At 46.7% G+C, this 18,441-nt stretch overlaps 1 protein-coding gene across 2 annotated transcripts in view; it reads left to right on the plus strand.

Annotated features, from left to right (window-relative positions):
- ADCY9 (adenylate cyclase 9) overlaps positions 1-18,441 on the plus strand; it is a 59,532-nt gene that overhangs the window by 38,501 nt on the left and 2,590 nt on the right. For both annotated transcript variants that reach the window (XM_048961736.1, XM_048961737.1), the window contains 6 exons: positions 386-603; positions 3,832-3,934; positions 6,090-6,298; positions 10,058-10,217; positions 13,155-13,303; positions 15,288-15,329. In XM_048961736.1, the coding sequence (XP_048817693.1) occupies positions 386-603; positions 3,832-3,934; positions 6,090-6,298; positions 10,058-10,217; positions 13,155-13,303; positions 15,288-15,329 (881 nt within the window). The remainder of the gene's footprint in view (positions 1-385; positions 604-3,831; positions 3,935-6,089; positions 6,299-10,057; positions 10,218-13,154; positions 13,304-15,287; positions 15,330-18,441) is intronic.

The following is an 18,441-nucleotide window of genomic DNA, read 5'->3' on the forward strand; positions in this document are numbered from 1 at the left end:
CAGAGGGGCTGTCTCATGGCCTGGGCGAAGGCAGCATGGTTCACATGGGTGTTTAAGGAGGTTTGGAGGAGAGTCTTGACCTGAAGATGAGTGAATGAAGTTTGGATTGTGGTTGGTCTCCGTTGCACGTGGGAATATGTGCTTTGTTTTCTGGTGCCTTGGGAAGGGGGACATAGAAAGCAAAAGGACAAGACCTAAATAGACATGGCCTTCTGGCAGACGTGAGTGATTCCAAGGCAGGTGGAGGGAGGTCTTTGGCATGACCAGGTAAGCATTCTATGTGCTGAGAGAAAAGCTCCTTTTGACTTCAGCTCCGTTCAGTTTCTCCTGTCTGTTTTCTCGACCATTCATGTTCCCTGTGTCTGTTTTGCTTTCTGTCATGCAGGCTCCAGGAGGACATAGTCCAAAGACCCAGAATGGACTTTTGAGTCCTCCACAGGAAGAAAAGCTGAGCAACAGTCAAACCTCACTTTATGAAATGTTGCAAGAGAAAGGAAGATGGGGGGGAGTGAGTCTGGATCAGTCGGCTCTCCTCCCTTTGAGGTTCAAAAACATCAGAGAAAAGACAGATGCCCACTTTGTGGATGTGATTAAAGAGGACAGGTAAGGAAAATACTGCACATTGTAAAAGTGTCTGAAGGAGAGAAGGCATTAACACGGGTTCCAGATGCCTAACCAGTGTTTGTGTGCTTTTTTTTGTCTTGTGTCAATAGTCATTAACAAAACATAACGTGTTTCATCATTCTTCTTCCGTGGTGAATAGACATTCTTCCTTTGAGTCTTTGGAAATGGAAAGTCATCTTTCAGTGACTTGTCCTGAAGTTGAACTCTGTGCATGGAGTTCTTCCCAATACACATAGATGTACCTTCCTCTGTGATTAGAAGTGGGGCATGCAGTCTGAAGCACAGAACTCACATTTTTGCATAGCAAGGGAACAACATCTGATAATGTTGTGTGGCTGATGACTAGAAGTCACGTGGAGAGACAGAAACTCTCCGGAGATGGAGTTTTTAGGACTGAATTCTCCCAGACCCTACAGCATTTTATGAAGTTAGCCTCTCTTCACTCTTCAAACTCAAAGGTTTCTTTTGGGCAGAGGAAAATACCTTCTCCAGAATTCAGTGGTGTGTGTGCTTTTGTAAACACCCAACTGAATCTCCCTTATTGTGGCAGCCATTGGATGGGATCAGCTGAACCAATAATGTAGGTTTGTTATTATTTATGACTGTTCTTATTTTTGCTTCGCTGCTTCCACTCAGATGAGGGACACTTTATCTAAATATCCTTGAAGCTGTATGCTCATATATACTCCCGGCTGTTTAGAGCAGTGACTGTGGTGTCTTAATTGAAAACATGACCAAAGCAGAGAGGAATGAGAGATGGGGACTCCAGTCCCTCCCCATTTTCTTCTCTTCTAGTTTGTTTTTCACATTCCCTTTCTCCTAGGGGCAGCTTCCTAAGAATTCAGGTTTCTCTTCCCATGTGTGCTCTGTCACTAATGGTGAAAAGTAAGTGCTTAGCTGATACTTTAGAAGACAGACTGATTGTGAAAGTCGGAATGTTTGCAGAAATCAGGAAGAACAAATTGGATTTTTGTTTAAAAAGTAACTAGCATGCGGCCAATTTGAAGACACAGAGGCAGGTTAATGCCATCGGACTGCTAAAGATACCCACCTCCAGCCCTTGTGTTCCTGCAGCTTTCCTCCTCCGTGAACAAAATGGGTACTTCCTTCTCATTTGGCAAAAGGAAGCAGTGGGACTGTGATTTGGCATCAGTCAAAGCCTTTTTTCATTTTTTTTCTCAACTATATATCATCATTACCATATTAAGTGGGCCATTTCTTGTTGCCAGGGAAACTTCTCTGCTGAGTTCAGTTCATGTAAACATAACTTTCCAAAAATAATCTCTGGATTAATTAGGTCTATTCCGAATGGTTTAAGTCTACCGTTTTAAATCAGCCCTTTTTAACATTTCTTGATGTGGAGTTATATGTAATGAGTCATTTAAAAACATTCCTGATTCCCTGCTGCAGAATGTAACATGGCTGGTCTCAGATCTAGTCCCAGTGAGGGTGCTTGAATGGGAAATGGGAGTTCGGTCAGGGTGTCAAGGTGGTGGCATCCAAACTCAGTCACTTGTCATGAAGATTGATGTCATTCACAGCCATCAGTGGAAGGATTTGCTGCTTTGCTGTTACATCACTGCAGAGCCCCCAGCAGCACGTGGGAGCTTCTGCTCACAGTGGGAGCACTTCGTGTCTTGCTGCACAGCACAGGTGTGCTGATCTGCAATGGAAATTGTGCATGGCACTAACAGAAGATGTCTAACCCAGATATGGTGATGAGTTGTATAAATTAATCATGCAGGCTTCCTGCACAGCTGGGAAGAGGTAAACACGTCCCGGGGCTGAGCTGGGAGCCTGTGTGCTCCTCTGTGCAGGCAGGAGCTGGGTGCTGTTGGCATTCATCGTGCTCCAGCAGTGCGTAGGGCTGCTGCTCTCCTGCCATGCCCATATTTTGCATTGCAGCTGATATCTCAGCACAGTTCCAGTGACCTTTAATAACAGTAATAGAAGTACTAAACAGGAGCAGTGATAAGGCTGCAGTTGGTGGGGCATTTTTGCATTGCTGCGTTACAACAGAACTCTTTTCGTAGAAATTATCAGTTTGCCTTTTCTTGGAAGTTGATTTTATATATATCTGGCAAACAGTGCAGAGTTTGAGCTTCGACTTTGGCTTTACTACAGCCGCTATAAAAATAACCCCCGTTTAGTCCTTGCAGTCTGCATGCTGCTGTGCGTTGTAAAAGATAACAGGTATGGGAGGCAGGAAGAGCACAGAATGCTTAAACCACCCTACTCCAAAAACCTCAGTTGCTTGAAAACAAGGGGAGGTTCTTAAGGAGAGTGCATTCTGAAGACACAGATGAGGGTGGAACAGAGGATGGTGGGCTGTCCCAGAGGTAAATGGCAGCAGCAGGCATCACCTTCCCGTGAAAGCGCGGGCACAGAGCAAAAACTTTGTGCCAAGTGTCGCTGATGTCACTGGGAATCTTCTGCCATAAACCTCTTACAACTCACACAGAACTCCCCAGCGCTCTGGATTTGCTCTCAGAGGTGGGAAACGGAAACAACTTCTTCATGTTTTCAATGTTAGAAGGCTCTTCTTGTTGCACACGGTGCTGGAAGACTGGGGGGAGGAATGCCCAGCCCTGGTGGTGCTGCCTTGTGCTTCTCCTCTGCTCCCTGCAGTAATTCTCAGTACCAATAGGCAATTTCACATTTCTGTGGCAGAAGTAAATTTAAGCCATCCATCACCTGGGGTTGCGTTATTCTGCAGCCTGGATGGTTCGCTGAGCGCTCCCAGCTGAGTTATTGTGGTGCCCGTGGAATAACAAGACAGTGCTGTTTTCTAAAACGAGCCATGTTTTTTTCTAACACTCTGTCACCTTTATCATCCTTGGCTTGCTCTGACCGACAGAATTGCACCTACAACATAAATAACCCGCAGCCACGCGTCTCCTAGGGTTGAGCGTCTGTGGCAGCAATTAACCTTTACCATCCTCTAGCTTATATTACAGCTATCTGTAGCCATCTGCAGTCAGGCTGTTAAGTTTCTAGAAGAACTTACTAGCAGCTTCCTGAAAATACATGTCAGCTCTGCCGTGTTTCTATCTCTTCCATCTGAGGAGCAGCGTGGGTAAGGGGTGCCATGGCTGAGAGCAGTGGTGGGAACTGCAAGGCTGTGCCTGCATCCCTGCCAGCAGAGCCATGGAATGGTGGCTCTGCAGCTGGATTCAGTGGTGCTGACTCCATCTGTTTTCTCTCTAGCCTCATGAAGGACTACTTCTTTAAACCGCCTATCAGTAAGCTGAGCCTGAACTTCTTGGATCAGGATCTGGAGATGGCCTACAGGACGAGCTATCAGGAAGAGGTGCGTTCCTCCTGGCATTGCTTTTCTCCTGTGATCCATCTGAGCAATATCTGTGATTGTTTCTGATGCGTTTCGTTGCAGCTGATGACAAGTGTCAGGAAATGTCAAATGTGATGCACTGCTTGATATTGTTGCCCCTGAGAACAGTCTCAGTTTACCTGTCCTGTGCCATACCCCGAGTCTAGTGCAGTATTTGAAGTGGGTATACATTCTCACAGCCCACCAGGATACACTCAGCACCTTATTTGCCTTTTCTCCATTTTCAAGTTAATGTGTTAATGCTTTAGGCAGGCCACTGGACCATGGAAGATGAAAGCAGAGGACTACTTGCCTTCTACTGAGTGTTCCAGCTCAGAGAATGGTAGCTTTGAATTTGATCCTTGGTCATGCCACAGCCTCCTGGTTATCTTCATGGTACTCAAACCATGTCTGGACTCAACGTCATAACTGTGCAGCATTCAGAAGGAGGCAGTTTGAAGTGCTGTAATTGGAAGGAGCATTGCATAAATGGAAAGGAACTCGGTGCCTTATTCGGGATTTTGCAGGGAATTAAAAAATGTCCTTTATCCCCTTGGGAGCTCCTATTTCTGCAGGCATTCCATGGCAGCTGGTACTGCTGCCCCTTGGGAGGAGCCAGCAGGATGCTGCACGTTTACATGTAGCAGCATTGGACATAAGCACTAACTCAGGCTGTGTTTCCACAAGCAGCTGAAAAGTTACAGTTGCTTCCCCTGCCTCCTAATGGCTGTGGTGCTGTGAGCCAGCTCATTTTACTGACCTGCATAAAGTATTGATCTGTTTTGTTTTGCTCTTGGGGGCTTTTTTTCCCTTTCTATTCTGAACTGAGTGCAACAAGAGCAAATCAAGACTGGATAAAGAGTGTTTTTTGCTCTTTTCATAAATCAGTATTTATACAGTGTTTATACCACTGTTTGCTGGCCTGTTTGTACAGTCTGTACAGAAAAACAATAAACCCAGATCTTTCCAACTGGGAGGCTGGGAAGAGAAGCAGTGCTCGTCAGTGTGGATTGGCCTATTAATGTGGGTGTGCAGGAAATTCATAGAGGATGGAGCAGGAGTGAAGTCTGTGTGTTTTGTTGGCGATAAGCTGTTAATTTGAGGGCGGTTATGCAAACCTATCTGGAAACGGGCATCTTCACTTTGTGAAGCAGCTTCGCATCACTGGGGCAAACAAATCGTTAAGGCGCAACAGCGGCCCAGCATGAAACAAAAGGGGTCCTGTCCTGGGGAGTGGGATGGCTGTCAGCACAGCTGCTGGCCTAGCTCTGTGCAGCTTTCATTCCATGCTGCATGGTTGCTCTGCCGTGGCTCCTGAGTGGGGAGAGCTTGCTCAGCCTCTTGGTTGGGAAGTCGGGTGCTCCATGGCACAGTTAGGGCACCCTCGGTGCTGGCACTGTCAGATGCAGTGCTCGCTCCTTGAGTTCTACTTGTGTGACTTTGTGGGTGAAAGGGGTTGTGCTGCAGGATTGAAGGGCCGTTCAGGCACTGTGAGGTTGGAGAGAGCTGGGATGGGGAGCTCACGGCCTGGATTTCAGCTGGGCTGGCCGCACCAGCGCACACTACAGCTGTACGGGTGCTGGGGCCAGCGTGGGGTGAGCTGGCTGTGTGGCCAGGGGATGGGGAAGAGCAGGACGTGCTGTCCTGTCCTCAAATCAGTGCAGATTACACAGTGTCCTGATTGCTGCTTTGAATCCTGGCTGAGAGGGGGAGCTCAGCGAGGAGCTGGTTCTGCTGAGGGTTTGCTTAAAGGCCCATTGGAACTCAAAGGATTGTATTTCTTCTTGTTATTGTACGATCTATTATTACTTTAAATGAAAATACTGGAAGAAATCTTCCAGCTTTCTCTGCTGGTAATACTGGGTTATGTTTCTTTGTGTAGAATTGGCAATTTTTTATGTGGTCTTTATGAAAGTAATTGCACAGCAACCGGGGGCTGTGCCACCAACCAGGCTTCTTCCCAGGGACCTCATTGTTGTCACACCACCCCTTCTGTTCCTTTTTTTCTGCTTTGAACGCTGTACTTATAGTGGCTTAATGAAGTGGCAAACTGCTCTGCATTGCTCTGTTTTTGTGAGCTGCTGTTTGTGGCACAGCTGAGTTCAGTAACAGTCTGTACTTATCATCCCTCCACCAGGTGATGAGGAATGCACCTGTGAAGACGTTTGCCAGCGCTACCTTCAGCTCCCTCCTGGACGTGTTCCTCTCCACCACAGTCTTCCTCATCCTCTCTGTCACGTGTTTCCTGAAGCATGGCATGGTGGCATCCCCTCCTCCACCCGCTGCTGTCGTGGTGTTTGTCATTGCCATCCTGCTGGAGGTGCTGTCCCTTGTCATCTCAGTCAGGTAAAGCACACGTGAGCGTGTTGAATGGGTGCTGTGTGGAAATGTGTCTCTTTACTTGCAGTTCTGCAAACCTAGCAGGCGTGTGTAAATTTAAATCCTTTTGTAATCACGAGTTAGAAGCAGTTCTGTTGTTTCAGAAGAAGCAATACATTGCAGCTTCTATTCCGACTTCAGGGTCAAGCTAAATGTTGTACTTCATTTGTACTTCAGTCACCTGAATCAGGCTGTAATTGGAGTATACCTACAAAGGTGTGCAAGCAGAGCTGGGATTTTGAAGTAAAGGGATGTCACTTACCACCTGTGGCAGTATTTTGGAGAGTTGGTGTTTCCTACCAGGTGTATTTTGGTGTAATAACTTGAACTGTATTGTAGTTGCATAGTTTGTGGAGCAGCTGCAGTGGTGCAAGTTTGGGGCCCAGGCAGCTCTTCCCTTAGCACAGCTTCCATTAGCTGAGGATGAGGAGCAGAAGGGCAGCAGTGAGCAGCTCGTTTGGGCTCAGGGCCGTGGGATGGAACCCTGCAGTTTGTTCAGCTCTACTGAACTATCTGCTTTGCAGTAGAGCTTGCTTCTGCTCTCAGATACGTTTGGAGGGAACTGGTGTTTATTCATTTTGCAGGTACCATATTGAAAAGCTCCATTTTGGCATTTTTTTCGGCTTACTATTTTTCCAATGCTTCATTATCTTGGTTAAAGATTATTATCTTCACTTACTTTTTCTTATTTCACACAAGCTTGAAGAAGACTCTTTTACTGCAGTTACATTTCTCAGCAGTTTGCTACCACAGGCCCACGTCACCACCATCCTTCAGAGAGATGTAATTTGTGCTCACAGCTGATCAGGGTATCTAAGGGAGTGAAGAAAAGGATCATCTCCAACTGAGGAGACCTCACTCAAAGTACTTTCTTGACAATAGCCTGCTACTTTACACTGAATAAGAGCCTCTTTTAGCAGATGAAAAGCACATAAGCTTTCTGGTAGGTTTTCAGTTCTGAACAGAATTGTGTTTTGTAGGAACTGGTCTTTGCTTGGGGTTTTGGACTGGTTTTGTGTGTTGAGTTTGTGATACGTGTTGGTGTCTCCCCAGCCTGAGGCACACACTCCTGCACAGGTGTAGCAACTTCCACTTCCCCATCTTTCTTTCAAAATACGGCTGTGCCTTACGTGCTGGCTGCATTCAGTTCAGGCTGCATTAAATTGTGCGCTGCGTTCCGTATCCACAGCAGGGGGTTCATGGGCAGCTCTGTTGGTGCTGCTGAAGCGTGGGGCCTGCCGGCATCAGGAGGATGGATGTTGTGCATCCTTTAAGCAGAAAGAGGAGTGTCATCTTTCTTCCCTCTCCAAAGCAAGAGCTGCTTGCTCTGACTGCCTGTTATACACAGAAACAGTGCAGAGCTTCCTGTGCAGAAATGTCATCCCAGATGGCAGTCCCAAAATGCCACAGAGCTATCTTAAGGGAGGGGATCGGCCTACAATGCTGGGTGCAATCCCAGAATTTCAGGAAAAGGGATTATTTTGGGCCCAACAAAAATCCTTGCCCGAGTTTCTCATTGTGTTTTCATTATCATGGTGCACAACGCCCCTGCCTTTAAATCAGTCTGGCTTTAATTGCATCCAGTGCTTGGCCCAGGGAGCGCGCAGCACAGCTCTGGGGGCTGAGGGCTCGAGTCTGGCTGTGCGATGAGAAACAAGGAAGAGCCAGCAGGGTGAGAGCAGAAGGCCTCGTGGAGCAAGGCTTGCAAGAGGAGGATGTTTTGATTTCTCTGAAGTGCCTGCTAATAAATTATTGGAGTGCCTACAGATGAGGATCCCACTGTTAGCACAAGTGGCGCTCTAGAATTAATTGTTCAACACCACATGCAAAAAGAGTGCTTAATTTGGAAGCATGTGGAGTGTGTCACCTCCAGTTCTGCTGATAGAGTGCTGATAGAATGTCCTTCTGCCCACTTGGAATATGACTGCTTGGGCTTGTGTGAGTTCAGTTAGAATGCAGGGGATCTTCAAGTTCGGGTATTTTATATAAGTATATTGGGAAATGCCATTGAGCATATGACAGCATGTGAGATCTCACTTGGGTTTTCTTGGGAGTGCATCACAGGAATAGAGGTAAAAGAGATCTGCCCACTGTTTTAGGTATAAAGATTTTTGTTAGCCAGACCCCTTCGGCATCCAGTCCTTGTTCTCAAGTGAAACTTGTTACATATTGATAAAACGTGCATTGCTTTTGATAGCACCCTTCAGCGAGGATCTCTGGGTGCCAGAAGAGTTCTTGTTCAGAAGAGTGGGAAACGGAGCACCTGGTGACTTCATCCGTTCTGACCTACCTTCACAGAGGGCAAACCAAATCTTCCAGGTGAAAAAAGAAGCAAGCACGGTCCAAACAGGAGGATGGAAACCTGCTGTTGCCTGATAAAGTTAGACTGCACTTTGCCCGTTCCTCTGCAGTAACACGCAAAGCTGCTGGAGCCCTGTGGCCCGCTGGCGCCTCCTAAATTCCTCATGACCAGGAGCAAAAATCACTTTGTGCAACTGGAGCTCAATGAAAGGGTTCTGTTAGCGATATGATGTGCATGGAGTATTGGTGCACAGGCAGGAGATGCATTCTGTTCACCTTTATTTCTACCGGCTGGGATTTTGGTATTTAATATCCCACCAAATTGCTGCTGTCCCAAAAGCTTTGGATTTCACACCCGGGAATTGATTCTCAGCTGCCAGTAAGCACAGAATTGCCAGTAATGTTCTCCATTAGCCATTAATCATTCATGTCCAAGTTACTGATTTGGGCTGCAGTTTGTGTAGCCATGCTCAGCACTGCAGCATCTCGGCACGCTGAGCTGCCCACACCGTCCCACCGTGTGCCCCATGGCCACCTTGTGTCTGCAGCCCTCCTGTAAGGGGATGGCTGTGCCGTAGGCCTGGGCTTTGCTGCCCTGGGAGGGTTTGTAGGTCTGAAGTGTGGAGCCTTAATTAATGCAAAAGGTAAATGGTACCACTGGGGATTGTGGAGTTGTCCTGCAGCTTGTGCTGGCTTCTCCAAGCATGCAGTGCCTAAATAAAGCAGTGTCCTCATGCTGGGATTAACCACTCAGGTTTGCTGGTGGGCAGGGATTTGTTGTGGTGCAGGGCCTTGCACCCAGCTCCCTGTGAGCCATGGGCTGCTGCAGGGCTGCTGTGTCTGTGGGATATGAACTTGGATGGCGTTTCCAGCAGCACTCGGAGGCAGCCTGGCCTGGAGGCACAGTGAGCTCAGCCACTGTGCAGGGCAGCGTGTGGCACCTGAGAAAAGGCAGAAATTACTCTGCAAGGCTCTGGATTTATTTTGCTTCCTATAAGGTTTTCTGTTTCGATGCATTTTAGAAATTCTCTGTTGTGATGTAGTAGTGCTGTGGGTTTTGGCTTCGAGGGAACCGCATTCGGTAGAACTAAGAGATGTGTGAGCACCCCCTGGTGGGGTGCTGCCGTCCTACAGCATCCTCCTTCCCATAACCCACGTTTCTCCTTTTCTGCCAATTTAGGTCTATTTCCCAGATTTCAACGTATCAAATGGGAGAAGAGCTCCTTGAGCTCCAGGGCGATGCTGGAAGTCGTACAGCCGTGCGCTGTCTGTTCTAATGTCACCAAACAGTCTGGTGCCGCAGAAGCCTCTCTGTGGAGCTGCCCTCAGGAAGCTGCCCTCACAGCTCTGGTGAACCTACTGCAGGTGAATCAGCCCCATGAAGTGATTGAAATTAACCCAAGCTCTTGGTTCTGTCTGTTCCAGGATGGTGTTCTTCCTGGAGGAGGTGATGGCCTGCACCAAGCGTCTCCTGGAGCTGATCTCCGGCTGGCTGCCGCGGCATTTCCTCGGTGCCATCCTGGTGTCTCTCCCAGCTCTTGCAGTTTTTTCACACTTCACCTCTGATTTTGAAACAAACATTCATGTAAGTTGCAGAACTCCATTTCATAACCTGATGGTTTGGATGTAACGAAGCTCGTTGGCTTGCTTGCCTTCCTCCTTCACCTCTGTTTCTTACAGATCTGTTGGAGGGACAGGGCTTCTGTGTATGATGAAATGCACATTTTATTGTGTGACATACAGTGTGACATACAGTCCACTGCTTGAAAACTCTCAAACAAAAGAGGAATATCTAAAAATTCCTGTATGCATGCATACTTTTTTTCTCTTTACTGCAAACACTTCTGCAGTGTTTGTGCTTATCCTAATGGAGTGTCTTATTCTGCTTTTTGATTTGGAATTTCTAGTCTGAGCCATCTGTGAGCCTAACATGTTTGCCTGTGTGTTAGTTAGAATTTGACAGTAAGACCAGACTTAGCATGGGGCTTTGTTATCTGCAGAGATAAGTGGTGAAACTGAAAGGAGATGGCTCTTGGGGTGCATAAAGGATCACTGTGAGGGGCTGCAGGAAGGGTTAAGGGAATACAGGAGTACCTTCCCAGGAGGAGCTGCAAGAGAGTGGATTATTTGGCCCAACCAGAGATGGGAGCACAGGGATTGGGTGTCTGATAAGAACCAGTCCTAAGTGGGGGTTGAGGAGATAAATACTGAGGAGGGGGAGGACAGTGTAATTGAAAGGCTGAGAATAGTATGAAATCAACTCTTACAAACCCTATGAATAAAATGGATGAGAAACTGAGATGAAACTTAGTTTCTCTGAGGTAGCACAGGGTGAGCCTTCAGGGAACTCACCTGCAGCTCCGTGACCATTGCAGTGCCCTGGTGCAGGCACCAACCAGACCCTCCTTCCCATCACACATCACAGATGCTGTTTGTTGTCTGTTCCATGGGGACGTGTGGGGCAGATGTTTTGATGCACACATGCATTCACAGTCGCAGAGGACTGAGCTTGCAGATCTGTGACATCTCACGTTTAAAATCATCCTGCATTTGTTACCTCTCTTTACTTAAGCAAAACAAACTATTTTAAAGCTATGTGCCTTTTCAAGGTTTTGGACCAGCAAACTAATGGTGGGAATGTTTTCCTTACACTGACAAGGCCTGAAAGCCTTCAAATCCCTGATTTCTCTGTGCACTGATTTTTGTATCATCCCGTTCATCACCATCTGTGACCACCTCTCCAAACAAGGAAAAGCAATGCTGAGAGAACCACGTTATTGGTGGCTCTGGGCAGCCTGGTCTGGTGGTTGGCGACCCTGCACATAGCAGAGGGGTTGAAACTGGATGATCTTTGAGGTCCTTTTCAACCCAGGGCATTCTGTGATCAGTGCATTCTCAGTACCTCATCCTACACGGTGCTGAGTCTAAAGGCTTCAGGCAGCAGCAGTGAGATGGTGCTGTTCACTGCCAAGCTGGGAATGAGCATTGCTTTCTTTCCTCTTGCAGGCACTCCAGAGTTGCGGGGCTGTTGGCTCCCTCTCCCAGAGATGCCCCCACCCATCTTGTGCTCACTGATGTTCCATCCATCATGGAGCTTTAGGAAGTGGAATCAATCTATAGAGGGTCAGGTAAGTGTCATCTTTTACTATGACATGGTTTTGCAAAGTTTTTTCTGTACTCATAGCATTTTATATCTTCCCTGGCTATAATCAAAATCAAAATTAACAAAAACAGCAATGAAGAAAAAAACTTTCCAAAGCCATGCATACATAGTAAAACACAGCACTTACTGACCCTCTATAGGCTGGCTTCATGCTGGGGCATCACTTGGAGTGAGAACCAGTGCTCTGCCACTTTAGGAGACCTGAAATGGGGGGAAAAAAGTAGGTTTAAGTTTCTTTATGGACGGTTCTGAAATTCGTTTTCTTCAATCTTTGAGTCATTAAATGAAACAACAAAACCCACTCGATGGGTCTGGTTTACAGATGGTAAATTCTGTGAGGTTTTTTCCCAAATGCTGTGTCTGCAGCCCAATCACACACTTGTTTGGTATGTGACAGCGTTCCTAATCTACATTTTCTGCATTTCAGCTGTAGAGGAAATGCAAAGTGGGAGAGAAGGATCATTTGGTGCCATAAGGTGCAGTAGGCAGCAGAGCACAGCTCCACCGTGCAGCTGGGAGTCTCTGGGTTAGCCTGGATGGTCTTTGGTGTTCTTGATAAAACCAGAAAGCTTGAGAGCTTTGAGCAGTGCAGCACTGATCTCAGGGATACATTTGGAGAATAGCTCTGTTCTGCCTTTCATTTGTCCAGGAAAGATGAAAAGATTCTCAGGGCATTAGGAGCAGATAACCTGATGTCCTTCCAAACGGGCACAGGTGGTGGTATCACTGAGCACCAGCTCTCACCTCTCTTCTGTAATCAAAGCAGCTCTTTCTGCTGGGCAGCAGGATGATCTTGGAGTGACCTTGGAGGATGACACCCTCTGAGAGGTGCTGTAAAGGCACTGTAAAAGCTAGCCAATGTTTCTCAGGATGAATGTGTTCCACTTTTCCAATGCGGTGGAATTTTGGTGTCCAGCTTAAAATATGGGATCTTAAATGGGATCTAACCCCAGTAGCCAGTGAGGAGATTCATGTGACTGTTTACCCTCTTTTTCTTTCTTCCTTTCTTCTGTTTTTTCTTTTTTTTGCTTTGAATAAGAAGAGGCGCTGAGTGTTTTGCAAAGGTAAGCTGGAGGTATTGAATAGCACTGAAGCAGTGGTGTAGTGTGGTGATGCAAAACTCCATCTGGGGAAAACTGTGACAAACTGTATGTGCTGAAAACGTGCTTGCACACTGAAGGGAAAGACCTCTGTCATCAAGGGCTGCCTCCTGTTACAGCCACAGCATTACAGACACAACTCAGTGTGCATATCACACAAGGCAACGAGGTCTTTCATGTCTCATTCCCTCACCCTTTTGTGCAGAAGGGCTGCAGTCAGCACGACGAAGCTAACTCGCGCTCTCTCTCTTTGTTGCAGTACACCATGTTTATGTGTTGTGCCATTCTGATCACCATTGTGCAGTACTGCAACTTCTGCCAGCTTAGCTCCTGGATGAGATCTCTGTTGGCAACCGTAGTAGGAGCAGTGCTGCTCATTCTGCTCTACGTCTCCTTGTGTCCAGACAGGTGAGCATCACACCCAGCGCCCACGGTGTTCGGGAGGAGGAATTTGTGTTTCTCTGCCAGAAATGAGGCAGAGAATATGCATGCCATATTAGTATCTGCCATGAATGTCTCTGGTGTCTCAAAAGTAATAAGTTGATCCAGGGAGAGATCTGCATTTTTTTGGAAGGAGCTTTTCACTGCGGAAGGCAGGCACTCAGATTTGATGGAGCTGTGCTGTCCTGCTTCCTTTCTTGCTTTCCTGTCTTTCCAGGGGGTGCTGCAAAACACAAACTGAAGGGATAAAGTAAATGTGAAGTAACCTCAAGGCTTTCCAGTTTGCCCTCTGATAAACAGCTTTCTCCATAGGAGAATGTATTTGCATTACTCTCCTTCTATTTTCTCACCAAGACAGTCAAGGGACTCCTTCCAGCCATCTGTCCGCTCCTGTTGTCAGAGTTTTTATAACCAACCTGCACTTCTTGATGGCTTGAGAAATATCACAGCTTTGGGCGCTCTTCCCATGGAGTGGACTTTGCAGGGGCTTCTTAGGCTGGACCTTTAGTTCCTGTCAAAAGCCATTGCTTTACCCTTCTTCAGAGGCTGAAGAGCCACCCACGTGGTGAAAAGCCTTAAAGATATCTATATATATGTATAGTTTTCAGATGCATGTTTTGTGTATTTATCTTCCAGTCCCCTCTTTCAGTATGTTTGCTGGACTCTTTTAACCTTGATGCAATTTATATTAAAAGAGCAGAATTGAAGTCACCCCTTAACAGCTGCTCAGAGTGTGAGTAAGTCAGAGGTGGCTGCAAGACAAAGAGCATGTCCCTGCATAGAGAGAGAACAGCTCCAAAGCAGTGCCTGTGGAGAAATGGTTTCCAGCTCATACTAAAGAAAATCCCTTTTTTGTCTCAGCACAGCACTTGGGCAGAGAGGACAGGGCAGCCTTTTTGAGCTTCTGTGGTGGGAAGTAGCGTTCAGTTTCTGCTCAGAACACATTACAGGTGCAATATGTACATCAGCTTGTAGGTGGGCTCCGTGTTGTGACTGTGCAGAGGGAGGGACACAAAGCTGGAGATAACATGGGGGCTTTGTGAAGGGGCTGGGAAAAGCTGTTCGCAGGCAGAGAGACCCTGCAGCGTATCAGTTCCTAGCATCACCTTTGGCTGTTGAAGGTGTGGTTATGAATGTTTAAGATACACTATGTAAAGAAATCTTCCTGAAGATAATGTGGTGTTGGTTCAGGTTTGGATAGCAACTTGTCTGCTAATGGGCAGAGTTCAGAACTCATGCAATGCGTTGTTTTTGCATGTCAAAAAATAGTCTGGGTGATAGGCACAGCTGTTCTGCTCACCTGAGAAGCAGCCCCGTTTAGAACTGCTCCTGGACAACAGCAGGGTTGAATTTGTGTCTCCCTGGAACTTGATAATGATGACTTTTTTGTTCCTTTCTTACCAATGCTCTGCACAGTATTTTTGTCACAGCAGTAATGCACACGCATCACAGGCCAATCCCTTCTGTACTTTTTCCAAAAGCAACTAGTTCTTAGTGCTGTAATACTTCATTGCCTTATAAAAAATGCAATTTTTGAATTATTGTCATTCACAACATTTTCAGAGAGGCTCCCTGTTTGTGTTCTTGCCTTTTTACAAAGCTTTGTATTTTGCTGGTGAGAAAGCATGAAGGCATGGCTGGTTTGTAGAGTTCTGATATTGCTTTTCTGTGTTCCAAGGTAGGTTGGACTCTCTACCAGTGACTTGTTCCAGGCATCACCTTGCCTTCGTTACCATCAGGTATTCCTTAGAGATGTGTGCATCTCTCCATCTGACCATGGTTGCTTCTTCCAAGCAGGAGCTGCAGCAAACTCACATTCCCACTTTGCTTGGAGTTGATCCCCTGTGCTCCTACTGGCTGCACCAGAGTTCAAAATGCAGCCAGGAATTCTGGCAGGACGCTTTGTTTATTGCTTGTGCTTCCTTCTGATATCAGTGCTTTTCTATTTCAGCTCTGTGGAAACCTTGCATCTAGACTTGGCACAGAACCTTAGGTAAGCTCGACTCAAATGACCATCTTTGTGTTTAGAGAAACATTTCCAAACGGTTTTATGCAGCAAAACTTTGCATGGCAGCAGTGGGAATCCATCAGATCAGTTCTGCAGGTTGTGTTTAAGCTCCCTGTGTTCATAATTCCCTTTCTAGAAGACTCGGACAGAATTCATCGGGGAGCTGACGCCGCATCACTGCGTTGTCATGTACTCAGTTCCTTTTAAACCCAGTTCACAGGAGACAGAACTGGAGAGGAGCACGTTTGTGAGGGAATTCCAGCTCACCAAAGCCAGAACGGTTGGAAAGGCAAAGCCCAAAGAACGGGGATTGCTTGACTTTGTAGAACAAAGCACTGAAAGAGTTTGGAGAAGGAGCAGTGTATGAAGTAAAGCGATGGGGTGAGAGCAGTGCCTGAGGGTTAACCTGGGTTTGGTTCTTCAGTGGTTCTTCATTAGTTTGTGAAGTTTGGTGTTGCTCAGAATGACATTTTTCATTTGTCATTTTTCTCTGCTTCGTATGTTAGAAGTAGGAGTTAATTCTGTTGTTTCCACTGTTGCTTTGCAGCAGAGTTGGACTTGCCTGGTCTCTGCAGTGTGCATAGTTACACACTGCAGTTCTGGAGCTCTGCATGAGCCCCTTCTCCAGTGGTGTACCAAGAAAAGGTTGAAACCCTCTTGCCCTAACAAACCTTCGTGCTGCTCATTTCTCGTTGAAATAGATAAATAAAAGAGGTTCTGTGCTCACCCAAGTCAACACAAAAGCTTTTCCTTTGCTCTGAGAGGCCCAGACAAACTGTATTTGCATGCCTTTGATGAAGCCATTCCCTCCTCTTGATCAGGAGTGGAGATAATTATTAATACAGCATGGGAAGGAAGATACTAGGAATGGTAATGAAGGCTTAGCATAGAGCTCATCTCTGGACTGTCTGTGCTGTCCTCAATAAATCCAAACATGGGATTTGTCCCCTTTTCCAGACCAGTTCTTCAGCCCAGAAGAGGTTCTGCTGTGCTTTGAGCAGGAATAGTTCTTGTTCTCATTCATTTCTTCCGTCAGAGCAGCAGTGCGCTGTGGCAGGGGGCAGTGGGCTGCTCGTGGTGGAAGCGTTTCATTGCTCATGTTGGGGGTCCTGTAGGATGCCTCACTGTGATGTTCTCCCTTGAAAGCAGCTGTTTGATTTTCCCTTTTTCTCACCATTCCACCGTGACGGCCTGTTTTAAGACCAGCAGGCATGCATCCACTTTAAATACAGTAAGAAATCCAAATCCAAACATAGGTTACTGGCTCAGCAGCAAAACGGCTTTCCAAAAATCTTTGTAAGTAGAAAGCCATTATCTTTATGATCTGTGATCAAGCCAAAGGAGATTCTATCTCCGGAGCTCTCACTTGTTCTGTATTGAGCCCAGGCTGGATGGAGGTGCCAAGTTAATAGTTCAGTGTCTGTGCCAGGAAATGCTCTAAAGTTTGACTTAAAGGAGCACCATCAGCTCAAGATTTCAGTTTCAATGTCTTTCAAAATGATTTTTTTTGTCGCAACGCTTTGTAAAATTGGAGCTTGAAGAGGATTTGGTTTTGTGTGATCCTTTCCTGCTCCAGGCGTGGTGTTCTGTTCTTCTTTGCATTCCCCAGGGCAGCATTGGTCATCTCTGAGTGCATGAGATGACCTGCAGTCTGTGTGCTGCAATGTTCGAGCAGTGTGATTTTCACATGGATGTGGTGGTTTCCTCTGTCAGCTTAGCAGTGAGGCTTTCTGTTCCCATGCACGTGGAGGTGAAAAAACGCCTGCTCTGGACAAGATCCCACACCTTCCTTTTTGAGACACTAACCCATTACCTTCTTAATGAAATCAGGTCAGCTTACAAGTGAGTCACTCTCATTTCACATGCAGATCTGCGGGCTGTGTGGGAGCAAGGTCAGGTTGGTGCTTGAGATGGCTGGGAGCTGGTGGGTGCCAGCACTGTGGAGCTGTGAATGGAGCAGCCTTTCCTCCTCAAGGCAGCCCTGGCATTCCACACAGGCTGCTTTTTGTAATGGAGAGCGTGTGACGCCTTCCTAATTTATTTAAGAGGAGTTAAAGTACTTTGAGGGCATTTTGTACAATAAACACTAAATAAAAAGCCTCTAATGACTTAAATAAATCCCGGTGGCCGGGATGCTTGATGTTAGAGCAGATTATCTGAATCAAACTCATGTACTCTCAGAGGAGTAACTTGGCATTGCTCAGATCTTTCCCTGCATGACACAGAAGATAATCAACCTTTCCGAGCACAACCTGTGTTGTGCTCCTTGGCCCAGCTCTGCTCCCTACCTCCTTTATTCACAGAGCTGTACTCACCTGCTCCCCCTCGTTCTGTTTTCTCCTGGGCGATGTGTGAGATTTATGGCTGAAAAACAGAGGGATGATTCCCAGCATAACACACAGCCTTAGCAGCAATCTGGAACTCAGCCTATAGCTTCTCAGCTGTGCTTGCTTTAAGTACCTCTCCCTCCATAGGCTCCCCAGGATGGTGGTCAGTGGAGATGTAACAGGATGTTGTCAGGGACGGCGTGTGTTCACCTGCGCTGGTTTTGCTCCATCACACCTCCCTGGCTGCGCTGTCAGTCAGGTGTTTGAAGCATCCAGAGAACAAAGTTGGGTCTGGAACGTGGCTCTGCTGGTAACTTTGATTGCAGAAATGGAAGTGTGTCCTTCATGGGCATAAAGAACTGAACTGAACCTGGGAATGTTTGCGTTACAGAAACCAATTCAGAGTTGTCTTGATTTGTTGCGACTGCTGTGCTCTGAGTTTTGATCTCTTTTGCTAACATACCTTCATCAGAGGAAGAGACAGTGCTGAGATATGGGTTGTCTTCCTGTTTTTCAAGCAGAATGTGGATGTGATGCTTTCCTTCATCAAACCAAATGAGACTGCAAATGACCAAATGACCCAAATGCAGTCTCATGCTTCAGCAGAAATGCTTTTATAGGAAGGAATGTGGTTAAGTGGCTCTGGAAAAGCTGTGTGCCGATCTGCGTGGGTTCAGACTTAGTTCCCAGGGTCCATAGCTGGTGTCTTTTCAGACTAACATCATAAAGCAGGTGCTGCTGAGTGTTGGAGGTAGTGCAAAGAAGTGATG

Source organism: Lagopus muta, chromosome 15 (genome assembly GCF_023343835.1).
Source record: "Lagopus muta isolate bLagMut1 chromosome 15, bLagMut1 primary, whole genome shotgun sequence".
Lineage (NCBI taxonomy): Eukaryota > Metazoa > Chordata > Aves > Galliformes > Phasianidae > Lagopus > Lagopus muta.